This window comes from Balaenoptera ricei, chromosome 7 (genome assembly GCF_028023285.1).
Source record: "Balaenoptera ricei isolate mBalRic1 chromosome 7, mBalRic1.hap2, whole genome shotgun sequence".
NCBI lineage: Eukaryota > Metazoa > Chordata > Mammalia > Artiodactyla > Balaenopteridae > Balaenoptera > Balaenoptera ricei.
This window is the reverse complement of record NC_082645.1, coordinates 93,828,635-93,843,098: the sequence shown is the minus strand read 5'-3', so window position 1 is coordinate 93,843,098 and position 14,464 is coordinate 93,828,635. Positions and strand designations below refer to the sequence as shown.

Below are 14,464 nucleotides of genomic sequence, written 5' to 3'. Positions count from 1 at the left end.
GTCTTGTTTTGTTTTGGGGTGGGGGGCAGCTTAAGGGATCTTAGTTCCCTGACCAGGGGTTGAACCCTGGCCCTTGGCAGTGAAAGCTTGGAGTCCTAACCACTGGAACGCCAGGGAATTCCCAAAAATTACGTTATTTTTTAGCAGTTACTATAGAGACTTGGTTATGCATCTGAACTTATTAGAGCCTACATTTAAGTAATATTGAACTATTTCACCATATAAATAGAACTTTAAAATCATGTACTCAATTTTGCTCCCCTAGCCTTTGTCCCTTTTAGATTTTGTTCTGCATAATTTATAAACACCAATAAGAGGCTATTATGTTTGCTTTAAGCAGTCAACAGATTTTAAATGAATTAAATTATAAAGACAGATATAAACATAGCAATAAATAAGGATAGGTATATAGTTCTGTTCATTATTTTAGTCTGTCATTTTTATCCACATATACACCTATTCTGGTACTCCTCATGCCTTTCTGACAATCTATGCTTCCATCTGGTATATTTCTCTCCTGCCTAGAGAATTTTTTTGAGCATTTCTTATACTGAAAGTCTGATGAAGATGACCTCTCTTGGATTTTTTCTGTCTGAAAAATATCATTATTTTGCCTCTGTCTTAATGAATATTATCACTTTAAAGATATCATTCCATTGTATTCTGGCCTCCATTGTTTATTACTAAAACACAGCATCTTTTTAGTTGTTGCTCCCCTGAATATAATGTGCCCTTTTTCTCTCACTGCTTTTAAGATTTTCTTTTAACTTTGATTCACAGCAGTTTAACTTTGATGTGTCTAAGTATGGTTTTCTTTTTATTTACCCTGCCTAGGGTTTGCTGAATCTCTGGAACATGTGGATTGATTTATTTCATCCATTTTAGAAAATTATGGGCTATTGCCTTCTCAGATATTTATCTTGTCCTATTCTTTCCCTCTCTCTTTACCTCTAATTTCACATATGTTTAGACAATTACATATTATCTCACAGTCTCAGATGGTTGTTTTTTAAATTTATTTTTTCTCCTAATGCTTCAGTTGGATAATTTCTACTGACCTCTCTTTAGGTTCACTGATATTTATCATGCTGTGTCCAGTTTGCTGTTGAGCATATCAAATAACTTCTTCATTTTTTAATTGAATATTTCAATTCTACAATTTCCTTTTTCTTTAAGTTTTCATTTCTCTGCTGATTTTCCCATCTGTTTTATGCTTTTTCACTAAATCATCTAACATATTTATAATAGTTATTATCAAGTCCTCATCTGCAAATTACAACATCTGGATCATTCCTGCTTTTGTTTTTACTCTAGATTTTGTGTCCTTACCCTGTAATTTTTTATTACACTACAGGCATTGTAGGTAAAAGAAGAGTAAGGACTGGAGTATGTAATATTAACAGCCTGAAAAGGGCAGTCCTCTTCCTCTACCAGGCTTCTTGGGTTGGGAGGATGGATTACTTTGTTTTTAAACTGGGATTGGGTTTGTTGTAGTGCTTTGGTTTTGTTTTTGTTTTTATGATTCCTTTTATCCTGATTTTAGGTTTTGAGAGCAGATTCAAGACTTTTCCTTCAGCAGACCATGGGATCTGAGCACCAGCAGCCTCTAGTGGCCAGTATATGGGTTTTAGTACATCTGACAGTTTTCCAAGCCACAGAAGGACTCTTTCTGCTTTTTGAACCATCCATCAGCTTTGGAGCTGCTGGAAATTTCACTTTGCTCTCCAGCTCTGCCCTGGGCTTTCTGCATCTCAGAAAATGTCACTCCATTATGCTGCTCTGCTCCAGTTCTCAGCTAGCCACTGCCTTGCTTTGGATGAAGACCTCCTGTGCCTAGGAAAGATCTTTCTCAGCTCTATTTTGTCAGGCTGCTGCCTTTCACTTAGTGAGATTTGTCATCTTGGGGGTTGGTCTCAGCTTTCCTGCCCTCCCCCTGGTCTATGAGCTGCAGCAGTCATGCACTTAGAGAGAGCCGCAGATACCCCAAGAGATGTCTCTTAGCTCTTCTGTTCCATCCCATGCCTTCAGCTAACAGCTACCTCTCATTCTGTGAGGGTCCTACGCACATCTTGGGAAATTTCTCGTGGCCCACCTGCTCCACACCAGCCTTTGGCACACTGGCTCCGGACACTCAGTGAAGGCTTATGGGAAAGAACTGGCTGATGGGTAATAGCTCACTGTGACTGGGGTTCATTCCTTGGAATTCTAAGCCCTTATTCCAGTCCTTGTCTGACAAATGCTGTTTTAAAAGTCTGGTTCTTTTCTTTTTATCCCCTTCCATAGCCTGGTTGCTCCTCTTCTGGTGCAGGGCCAGGGATAAATGCAGCCATAGGTCGTTTCTCTCATAAGAAGGGCTTTCCCACTTCTGCAATTAGGTTCATTCAGATTTCTTGGCACCCTCAGCTTACTGATAGGTTTTTACAAATTATTAATTTTGCATCTTACTCAACTTATTCTTATTGTTGCAACTTCCCACACCCTGACTTTGTCTCTTGTTCCTGTTTTAAAACATTTATTACATATTATTTTCTCTTAATAAAATGTTAAACGTTTTATAGAAAATATCTGGATAATGTGTAAAATACAAAAAAGAGAAGGAAAAAAATTCCCTAATTCCCACCAAGCAAAAAGAAACACTGTATTTCATGTATTTCTTTTCACTCTATTTCTATGTATCATTTCCTACTGTTTTGAATATTTGTATTCCCAATTTATATACAAGTTTATTATCTGATTTTTTTTTCCGGGTAACTGTATAACAAAGGAATTTCCCAAGACCACAAACTCTTTATACAAAATATATTTTTGAGCTTATTTAACCATTTCTTCATTGGAAATTTAAATTCTTCAGAATATTCACTATAATAATTAATGGTTCAATGAATATTATTCCATTCAGTTCCCCCCACTTCAAATCTTTATGCTTGAATCTTAGAAGTAAAATTATAAGATCAAAGGATATGACCCCCTTGAAATTTCTTAATATATATTGTTAAATTGCTGTCCAAAAGTCCATATAACCTTTAGACATGAGATATATGGTAATTTGTACAGTATGCTACTATTTAAAATATCATACTCTAAAGAATTTAACAATCTCATGGCCCATCATAAGAGTTTCCTCACTTTTTTTATTAAAAGTAATTAGCTCATTTTGTCAAGTCAATGATATGGAAATTATTTAAAGAACAAAACAATAGATGTTTTAAAAATCTTCACCTTATTTCCCCTATAAAGATGTGGCATTTATTCTAAATGCACTTTTTCATTTTTACCTTTTTTATACAAAAACTCTGATTATAACCATTAATAATTAATATCTCATAAGTAATATCATTTTTCCCTACACTATATCAAAACTTTAGAAGGTATCCAGTTTTCTTATTAAAGGATATTTACATTTCTTAAGTTTTCTCAAATTATTGCTTAAGGATTGTAAACAATAGAAAACACTCTTTATATTTTTGATTAAAGAGATAAAATTACTTACACTAACAAAATTAATCAAATTTTTCAGTTAACTTTTAAATCATGTTTATATAAAATAGTATATATTTTGGGTATTTCACCATCCTTAGCTATTTTGATCCTTGGAATACATAGTAATTAAAAAGAATGGCTGTAATACTCTGAATAGAGTTCAGTGTAAATAAAATCATGATATAATTTAATGGTCATTTAAAAGCTGTGAAGACTTGCACTTGTCATCATTTAATGCACAAATTCATAACAGAGTATACTAAATATTGTGAACGTTTATTTATATCAATGAAATTGAAATCATTTTGAAGTATTTTATATTAACTCATTGTTGGCTTTGGTTCCATTGTAGAGCACATAATTGTCTCCTCACATTGACTAATTTTATCTAAGAAGCATGTCAACAATGGAATACAAAATTGAGGCCTTTTGGCAATTTACTAAAGAGTCATTAAGGTGGTAGTGCTTTGTGTTAGAAAAAAAAGTTAAGAAAGGAAGTTCTGACTATTAATGCAAAATCAAACAGGGACTTCCCTGGCAGTCCAGTGGGTAAGACTCCACACTTCCAATGCAGGGGGCGTGGGTTTGACCCCTGGTCAGGGAATTAAGATCCCACATGCCGCTCAGCGCGGCCAAAAAAAAAGAAATCAAACGAAGAAAACTCCAACTTACCACTTCTGCCACTGCTCTCCCTCCTTCCCCACCAAAAAATAAATATCATCAAGCATAAAGAAAAATGTCTAATGTTAGGAGAGTTATGTATTATGACTGTTCTCAGGATCCTCATAAAATCATTTATACATCAACTCACCATGTTCATTCCTAGCATCATATGCTTATAGCATCATGCATTTTACTGACGAGGTCTGCGTGATAGGAATTTAGGCATGACTTTTAATCCACCACATATAACCTAAAAGTAACTATCTAGAAGGTTTTGAAATTTACATATGATTACCATACCGGAAACAGCACTGACCCTGCCATGATCCAGCTGTGTCACTTTGCCCAACACTTAACCTTTGGTTCTGAATTGACTCACACGTGTAAAATTAAGGTATTGTGTGAGAAGACCTATAAGACACCCCTTGCTCCTCTTTAATTCTGAAACTCTAATCTTTCATATACTAATGAAATCACCTGCTGGCAAATCTTATGATATGGAAAATACATCTCTAAAATACAAAGCTCCTCCAGGAATACAGAGTGAGATGAGATGTAGCCATTCATAGGTAACCAAGAAAAAAATCATGCATCATGTTGCTGACTACCAATTTGAATTTTTATACATAAATAATATAGCATCATATAGTGTAATATAAACATAATATAATACAACAGACACATAAGTATATATGCATATACCTCACCCAGGTCACTCTAACCTAAAGAAAATATCAAAATGTTTCAGGTCCTAAAATAGATAACGAATGAGAACCTACTGTATAGCTCAGGGAACTCTACTCAATGCTCTGTGGTGACCTAAATGGGAAGGAAATCCAAAAAAGAGGGGATATATTTATACGTATAGCTGATTCACTTTGCTGTACAGTAGAAACTAACACAACATTGTAAAGCAACTATACTCCAATAAAAATTAATTTTTAAAAAATAAAATAAAATACTAACTTCTTAAAATAGGAAAAAAAAAATGTTTCATATCCTAGACCTTTCCTTAACTAGGTATCTGAAAAGATTCCAAACTTGCTTTTATCTTTTTTGATCTTTGTGTCATATAATATAAGGATTTTTATAGTAGTGGTTGACAATCAAGAATTGTATAAAAACCTTTTGCTTTCCCTTAGGGGTTCACAAATACAAAGATACTATTACCTTTCCTATGCTGATATCTGGCTGCAGAAAGCGAAGGCAGTCTGAATAATTAGCCCATGTTTTATTTAAACTGTGCATAAAATCCCATGTTCCATTGGGGTTACAGTGTCGGAAAGCAACTCCTGTGAAGACATGAAGAAAAACACTGAGATTGCTCAGTTCTTGTAGAGTCCATTATAAAAAAAAAAAAATTTCTATTCCAAATTAATCATTTCAGAAAAATTCAATACCTTTATGATTGAAGTCATAAATATAAGGTGGGCATGGGACAGCCAACATTTTCCCCACTGTTCCTCTAGGCCAACAGATGAGTCCATCCCATTCTGGGAAACAATTTCCCTCTGATAAGGAAAAAAATTAAAAAGCAAATAAACAAAAATGCAGTTAGAACCAGAGAATGAATGCATTCAAAATACAAAATGTCAGGTCACTGCCTATGTAAAACACAGGCACTGTAAAACAAATCGGTAGTTTTGGAAACTAGAATGGGGTAGATATGATGCAAATACCCCAAAACTCATCCACCTATCCTCATCAAAGGCCCATTGATAGGAATATTTGATTTGCATAAACTAAACATATTTTAGTGACTCCAGTATATATGAGTTATAGCAATTAATATATAAGGAACATCAGAATTCATTGAGAACAATTTTTTTATTAATTTTTATTGGAGTATAGTTGCTTTACAATGTTGTGTTAGTTTCTGCTGTACAGCAAAGTGAATCAGCTACACATATATGTATATCCCCTTTTTTTAGACTTCCTTCCCATTTAGGTCACCACAGAGCACTGAGTAGGGTTCCCTGTGCTGTACAGTAGGTTCTCATTAGTTATCTATCGGATAATATCGCTTATATGTGGAATCTAGAAAAAGGGTACAAATGAACTTATTTGCAAAGCAGAAATAGAGACACAGATGTAGAGAACAAATGTATGGATACTAAGGGGGGAAGGGGGCAGGGTGGGATGAATCGGGAGATAAGAACAATTTCTGTTAGTAAAAGTCTATCATAGTTGTAGCTACATTTTTTACCCTAGATTTTTTTTTAAATTACTGTTAAAAAATATGACACATGAAATAGATTGACCTTCACAGGTAAGCTCCAAGATTTGGGTTTGCCTTTTTACCAATTACTAGTAATTTCTTTGAGTCTAACACTCATCTTAAACAAAATTCTCAGAAACTCTACTCTCCTCGAGTTGAATCCAGAACCCTATTACTTCTCACAACGTCCACTGCCACACCTCTGGTCCAAGTCACCACATCTCCAGACTAAATTATTGCAATGGCCCCCAATTGGTCTTCTTAATTCCATTCTTGCTATCCTCTCATTTATTCTTCACGCAATAGCCCAAAATCCTCCAAAGGCTTCCTATCTCACTCTGAGCAGAAGTCGAGTCTTTCCAAGGCCTAATGGCCCCTCAGGATCTTCTCTCTCCCCTGGCTTATTCCCCACTCACCTACCCCAACCCATACTCCTTATCCCCTTTCCTACTATATTTTTCACTTGAGCTCTCATCACCTTCCACTATTAAGTGTTATTTTATTATCATTTTCTTAAACCATAGGATTTAAGGAGCTTGAGGGTGAGGAATTTTGTCTGTTTTTTAAAATTAATTTTTATTGGAATGTAGTTGCTTTACAATGCTGTGACAGCTTCTACTGTACAGCAAAGTGAATCAGCTGTACATATACATATATCCCCTCTTTTTTGGATTTCATTCCCATTTAGGTCACCACAGAGCACTGAGTAGAGTTCCCTGTGTTATACTTAGGTTCTTATTAGTTATCTATTTTATACATAGTATCAATAGTGTATATATGTCAATCCAAATCTCCCAATTCATCCCACCCCCGCTTCCCCCTTGGTATCCATACGTTTGTTCTCTACGTCTGTGCCTCTATTTCTGCTTTGCAAATAAGATCATCTATATCATTTTTCTAGATTCCACATATATGTATTAATATATGGTATTTATTTTTCTCTTTCTGGCTTACTTCACTCTGTATGACAGTCTCTAGGTCCATCCACATCTCTACAAATGGCCCACTTTCATTCCTTTTTATGGCTGAGTAATATCCCATTGTATATAATGTATCACATCTTCTTTATCCATTCCTTTGTTGATGGACATTTAGGTTGCTTCCATGTCCTGGCTATTGTAAACAGTGCTGCAATGAACATTGTGGTACATGACTCTTTTCAATTATGGTTTTCTCTCAGTATATGCCCAGGAGGGGGATTGCTGGGTCATATGGTAATTCTATTTTTCGTTTTTTAAGGAACCTCCTACTGTTCTCCATAGTGGCTGCATCAATTTACATTCCCACCAACAGTGCAAGAGGGTTCCCTTTTCTCCACACCCTCTCCAGCATTTATTGTTTGTAGATTTTTTGATGATGGCCATTCTGACGAGTGTGAGGTGATACCTCATTGTACTTTTGATTTGCGTTTCTCTAATGATTAGTGATGTTGAGCACCTTTTCATGTGCCTCTTGGCCATCTGTATGTCTTCTTTGGAGAAATGTCTATTTAGGTCTTCCACCCATTTTTTGATTGGGTTGTTTGCTTTTTTTGGTATTGAGCTGTATGAACTATTTGTATATTTTGGAGATTAATCCTTTGTCAGTTGGTTCCTTTGCAAATATTTTCTCCTGTTTTGTTTCATGCGTTTGTCACTCTGTGTTTTTCAGGACTCCCCTCCATTAGTTGTGTATGAAACTTTCAAGAAGAGAGCCTATCAGCCATGTCATATTTCAACTTACCCAAAAGAGACTATTTTTAATGAGTGCTGTATTCATTTTTTCCATTGCTTCCATAACAAATTAGCACAAACTTAGCAGCTTCAAATACCTCAAATTTATTATCTCACTATTTCTGTAGGTCAGAAGTCCGGTGAGCTCAGCCAGACCTCTGCTTATAGATTCACAAGGTTGAATCAAGGGCTGGGCAGCACTGTGATGCTTTCTGAGGCTCTGGGGGAAAATCCATTTCCTTACTCATTCCAGTTGTTGGTAGAATTTACTTCTTTGTAGTGATAAGACTGAGGTTCCCATCTCCTTCCTGGCTGTCAGCTGAGGGCTATTCCCAGCTTCTGAAAGCCACTTGCATTCCTTGGCTCATGGCCCCCTTCCTCCATCTTCAAAGTCAGCAAGGGAGGTCAAGTCCTTCTCACATTTCAAGTCTCTCCTCCATTCTTTTTTTCCATTACTGACTATTCCGCCTTCCTCTTTCACTTTTAAGAACCCATGTGATTACATTAGTCCCGTCCAAATAATCCAGAATAATCTTCCTATTTTAAGGCCCACAACCTTAATTCCATCTGCAATGCCTTTTGCCCTGTAACATAACATACACAGGCAGAACACCAGATATTAGGGTTTGGACATCTTTGAGGGGACATTATTCTGCTACCACAAGTACCATTGCAGCTCTCTCAATTTTTTAGTTACCAATTACACTAACTGTAGCTGAGGATTTTTGTTATAGCTAACATTCATTATGTCGAGTTGTTCAGTTTTGAATAGTCAGCATGATAGAACCTCATGCAAACACCGATTTCTACAGAAAAGAATTCAGCATAAACCTGAAATTAACTTGCTAGTGTCCACCATATCACATGGAAACAAGTACTTGATTTGCTTTGTGAATTGCTGAAGCAATAAGAAAAAGAAAATATCTTCCCTCACCCACATTGTTCTCATAGAAGAGAATGTTTTCTTGGAAACAGCCTCACTTTGCTCTCATAATAAAAGCCTGGGCTTTGCATATTGCAAGTAACCCAGGAACTCATTACACTGGCTCCTGTTTCTGGTATACGGCTTCACCTGCTTCTTTCCACCATGACCTGCTTTTTGTGTGTTTATCTTCCTTCTTGTTTAAACAGAGTATAATGAATCAATCTCTTCCATAAACTTTGCACTAGATACTCTTCTACGTGTTGATAGCATTCCATATGGCTTCCCATCCATTCATTTTATCTTTAATAAGTCATGCATCCTTATTTATCTGGATCCAATCCTTTACCAGATAAAGTATCTATGGTGCAATCTACATAAAATGGACCCAGACATATATTCCTGTGTTCTTGTAACTAGTTGTCCCTCTAAAATGTATGCTGCAACGTCACATGAGATTTTCTGACAAGAGTTGATCATGTGATGGACTAAGGTCTTCACAGAAGTCTAAAAGCCAATGATCAGTTCATTCTATAATTATGTAGTTTTTAAACTGCAATAAAGAACACTGCTGATATTTTCCTTACGCTTTAAAAGGAATCGTATTTTTGTTCCCTAAAATATACCAGTCCAAATATACATACAGCTCAATATCTAAAAAAACAAACAACCCAATCAAAAAATGGGCATAAGACTTAGATAGACATTTCTCCAAAGAAGATATACAGATGGCCAACAAGCACAGGAAAAGATGCTCAATATCACTAATTATTAGAGAAATGCAAATCAAAACCACAATTAGGTATCACCTCACACCTATCAGAATGGCTATCAAAAAGTCTACAAATAATAAATGCTGGAGAGGGTGTGGAGAAAAGGGAACCCTCCTACACTGTTGGTGGGAATGTAAATTGGTGCAGCCACTATGGAGAACAGTATGGAGGTTCCTTAAAAAACTAAAAATAGAACTACCATATGATCCAGCAATCCCACTACTGGATGCATGCATCCCATTGTTCATTGCAGCACTATTTACAATAGCCAAGACATGGAAGCAACCTAAATGTCCATCGACAGAGGAATGGATAAAGAAGATGTGGTATATATATACAATGTAATATTACTCAGCAATAAAAAAGAATAAAACAATGCCATTTGCAGCAACATGGATGGACCTAGAGATTATCATACTAAGTGAAGAAAGTCTGACAGAGAAAGACAAGTATCATATGATATCACTTATATGTGGAATCTAAAAAGATGATACAAATGAACTTATTTACAAAACAGAAATAGACCCACAGACATAGAAAACAAGCTTATTGGTTACCAAAGGGGCTTATTGGTTATCAAAGGGGATAGTGAGGTGGGGGGGGGGAGATAAATTAGGAGTTTAGGATTAACATATACATACTACTATATATAAAATAGGTAAACAACAAGGACCTACTGTAGAGCACAGGAAACTATACTCAATATCTTGTAATAACCTATAACGGAAATAACATATATAACATAGATATATATAAAACTGAATCACTTTGCTGTATACTTGAAACTAACACAACATTGTAAGTTAACTATACTTCAATTTTAAAAAGTTTTTAAAAATAGAATAACATGTCCTTTAAAAAAAAAAAGGATACCATCCCACACACATACACACACAGACGTATTTCAAAATTCAGAAAATCAACACTCCCCCAGAATAATGTTTCCGTAGATTGTAATCATCTCTCTGGTGGCTCTTTGACAAAGAGAATAATCAATATTCACAAAAGGTTGAAAAGATTGGGAAAGCCATGCCCTCATACACCTAATACAGAGATCTTAAATAACATCTTCTCTTTGATCATCATTTCACATTCTATGCAAGTAAATACTTTCATTATTTAGCAAGAAACTAATTAATTGCCTAATGAGTCACCAAACTCCCTTTATAAATTAACACCATTAATTACACTCCCTGTAATCTTTTGTGTGTGCCAGGACAAACTGATCATTAGTGAAACTTGTCAAACCATGATCTTTACACAGAGCAATCTAAAATTTGGAGAATATAACTTTGACTCTTTTCGGTTCTACAGTTACCCATAACATAATACAACCATACAATTGTGAAATAAAACTGGGATCATTAATATTTTGGGTTTTGTTCTTAAATACCTAAATAGTTGTATAACGCGGTATTTGCATTTATGTTTTCTTTTCTTTCTTTCATAGACAAGAAGAAAAATTATATTTTATTTTTATTATAAAAGTTTTTGCAGAAATAAAACAGAGGATATTATATACCCACAATCTAGAATTTACAGTTGGTAATATTTTACCATATTTATTTCATCTAAATGAATGCTATGGTATTTTAAAGTAAGTTGCAGGCAGCATAACAGCTCACTCCTAAATATTCTGATATGCATCCCTCAATTTTAGGAGAATTTTAAAATGAAAACTTCTTAAATTAACTAGTGAATTCAAAATGTCATTTATCTTTTCACACTTGTAAAGTGAAGAAATGCTGAGTCAATTTACATATATAGACATTTTTCATTGAAAGGGAGACCAAAGTTCAACCAGATTTAATTCTATCCTATTGTATGGAGAAAGATCTCAAAGAAAGTGCCTTTTCTCTTTTAATATTTATTCATCTACACATTTCACATGAGTTGCACCATCACAAATTTTAGATGTTACATAAGTTTACATCCAGATCTTTTACTATTTTTAACTCTTGAGGTGTGTGACTGATTCCCAGTTGCTTGTCTTTGCCGACCCTATTCCCTCTGCCTGGAATGTCTTTTTACTTCCTCCTGTACACATCTAAATCCTACTCCTTTAATTTCAAGATTGCTCGTCCAGAAAGCTTTCTCTGATTCCTCCCTGATGAATTAAGATGCTTTTTCAGTGGTTCCATAGTTGTGATACCTCTGTTGTTACACTTATACACCATCTGAAAGGTGTCTACTTCCCTTATTAGATCATCATTTCCATGGGGTAAGGACAGACTTTGAGTCATTTTTTCCAGTGCTTACTACAGAAGCACCACACTGTAGGCACATAACATCTTTGTTGAACTGTTAAAGGGACAATAAAGATGATAATGTTGGACTAGATAGTCTCTAAGATATCTTCCAGCTCAAAATTTCATGAGACTTCATAGAAAATAGTTCATTTAGCCCTCTTAGATAACAATCTTTATAAATTACTTCATGACAGTGTTGCTCTTTGTTAGTAGACCTACATGTTTGAGATATCAGGGTCAGTGTTCTTTAAAGGTAACGTAAGTGATTCCCTTTCCTGACATTATTAGTCTAGCCATTCAGAGAACTCTTTCCTAGTATAAGACACCTACAAAGGCTGAATTAATATAAAAACCTTCTTTGTTAAAACATGGCTTAGCTGGCTACACATTAAAGGAATAAATCTGAGACCAGAAATTATTCCATAGGATCAGTAGGCACTGCATTTGGGGCTTACGTTAGAGGCCTCTACTGACTTATTGGCTAAGACCTTGGATTTTGATTGTATTCTGGTAACAAAAGATGAGTCTGGGACCTGATGAAGTGGGAAACTGGACTGGAAACTCCTGTATAAGGTCAGGATCCCCAAAATATGAAGCCCTTAGTGAGTGAACAAGGAACAAAAGTATCTTTCAGAAAGAGATTGGCTTGTTTCACTCCTGGCTGCATTTAGAGTTGGACTAGGAAACAATGGAGAAAAAGATTCTTCTCTGGCAATTTCTAACCACAAGCTCACATTCATGTGTGGTCTAATATGTGGTCTTAGTTTAAAGTGGAACTAGATCAATAGTTCCACTAGACACCTTGCAGAAAACAGAAATTTTGGAAGAATACACATTACATGAGTACCTTATAAGTTCTTTATCATAAATCATTAGACACACAAGGAAATAAGCCCCCTAGTGTGGTAGTCAGTATTGACAAGCAAAGTCTGTGGTTATTTTAATATCAAATGCAGAATACAGAATATGTCTAAGAAGGAAAAAGAAAAGAGATTAAAATGATACTTAAGATAAAGAAACTATCAAAATTAAATAGGAAGATCCCAAAAGCTGAAAAATAGAATAATCAAAATTAGCTTAATGGATGGATTAAAGAGCCATTAGACAAAGCTGAATAAAGAGTTGGTGAACTGGAAAATATATTTGCAGAAGTTAACAAAACAGCAGTAGAAAAACAAAGAAAAGGAAATCATATAAGACATAAAGATACAAAGGGTAATGTGAGAAGTTCCCATACTTGTCTACTTAAAGTTCCAGAAAGAGAGAATAGGAGAATGGGGGAGAGCAAATTTTCAAAGACAAAATAGCAAAACATTCTCACCACTGAAAAAAGACACAGAACCTTACACTCCAGAAATCAAATGAACTCATACCTAGATACAGAATGAAATTGCAGAACATCAAAATCAAAGAGAAACTCTTAAAAGGAGCCAATGAGAAAAACTAATCACCAACAAAGACTGAGAACTGATTTGTCAGCAACAACAATGGAAGCCAGGGTGGAAAAGTAAAACAATATCCTTAGGAGCTAAAAGTAAACAATTCTCATCCAAGGATCATAAGTCCAGAAAAAGTATCTATGAAGATTGAGACTGAAATAAATACCTTTTCAGACAAACAAAAACTGAGAGAATTCACTATAAGTAGATTCCAATGTAAAGAAAATCTTTAAAAAGATGTATTTCAGGAATGGCTTCAAGATGGCGTAAGAGTAAGACGTGGAGATCACCTTCCTCCACACAAATACATCAGAAACACATCTACATGAGGAACGACCACTACAGAACACGTACTGAGCAATGGCAGAACACCTCAGACCTCCCAAAAGGCAAGAAACTCCCCATGTACCTGGGTAGGGCAAAAGAAAAAAGAAAAAACAGAGACAAAAGAATAGGGACGGTCCCTGCACCAGTGGGAGGGAGCTGTGAAGGAGGAAAGGTTTCCACACACTAGGAAGGCCCTTCATGGGTGGAGACTGTGGGTGGTGGAGGGGAGAAGCTTCGAGGCCACAGAGGAGAGTGCAGCCACAGGGGTGCGGAGGGCAAAGCGGAGAGATTCCCGCACAGAGGATCGGTGCCACCCAGCACTCACCAGCCCGAGAGGCTTCTCTGCTCACCCGCCGGGGCGAGCGGGGGCTGGGAGCTGAGGCTCAGGCTTCGGAGGTCGGATCCCAGGCAGAGGACTGGGGTTGGCTGCGTGAACACAGCCTGAAGGGGGCTACTGCGCCGCGGCTAGCCGGGAGGGAGTCCGGGAAAAAGTCTGGACCTCCCTAAGAGGCAAGAGACTTTTTCTTGCCTCTTTGTTTCCTGGTGCGCGAGGAGAGGGGATTAAGAGCGCCGCTTAAAGGAGCTCCAGAGACAGGTGCGAGCCGCGGCTATCAGCGCAGACCCCAGAGACGGGCATGAAACGCTAAGGCTGCTGCTGCAGCCACCAAGAAGCCTGTGAGC

The 14,464-nt window shown here is 36.3% G+C and overlaps 1 protein-coding gene across 1 annotated transcript in view; it reads right to left on the bottom strand.

Annotated features, from left to right (window-relative positions):
* PTH2R (parathyroid hormone 2 receptor) overlaps positions 1 to 5,642 on the bottom strand; it is a 55,442-nt gene extending 49,800 nt beyond the window's left edge. Inside the window, exons 1-2 of the mRNA XM_059927382.1 lie at positions 5,544 to 5,642; positions 5,314 to 5,435 (exon numbers count right to left, since the gene is read on the bottom strand). Coding sequence (XP_059783365.1) covers positions 5,314 to 5,435; positions 5,544 to 5,592 — 171 coding nt within the window. The 5' untranslated portion in view covers positions 5,593 to 5,642. The remainder of the gene's footprint in view (positions 1 to 5,313; positions 5,436 to 5,543) is intronic.
* Positions 5,643 to 14,464: the final 8,822 nt, after the last annotated feature.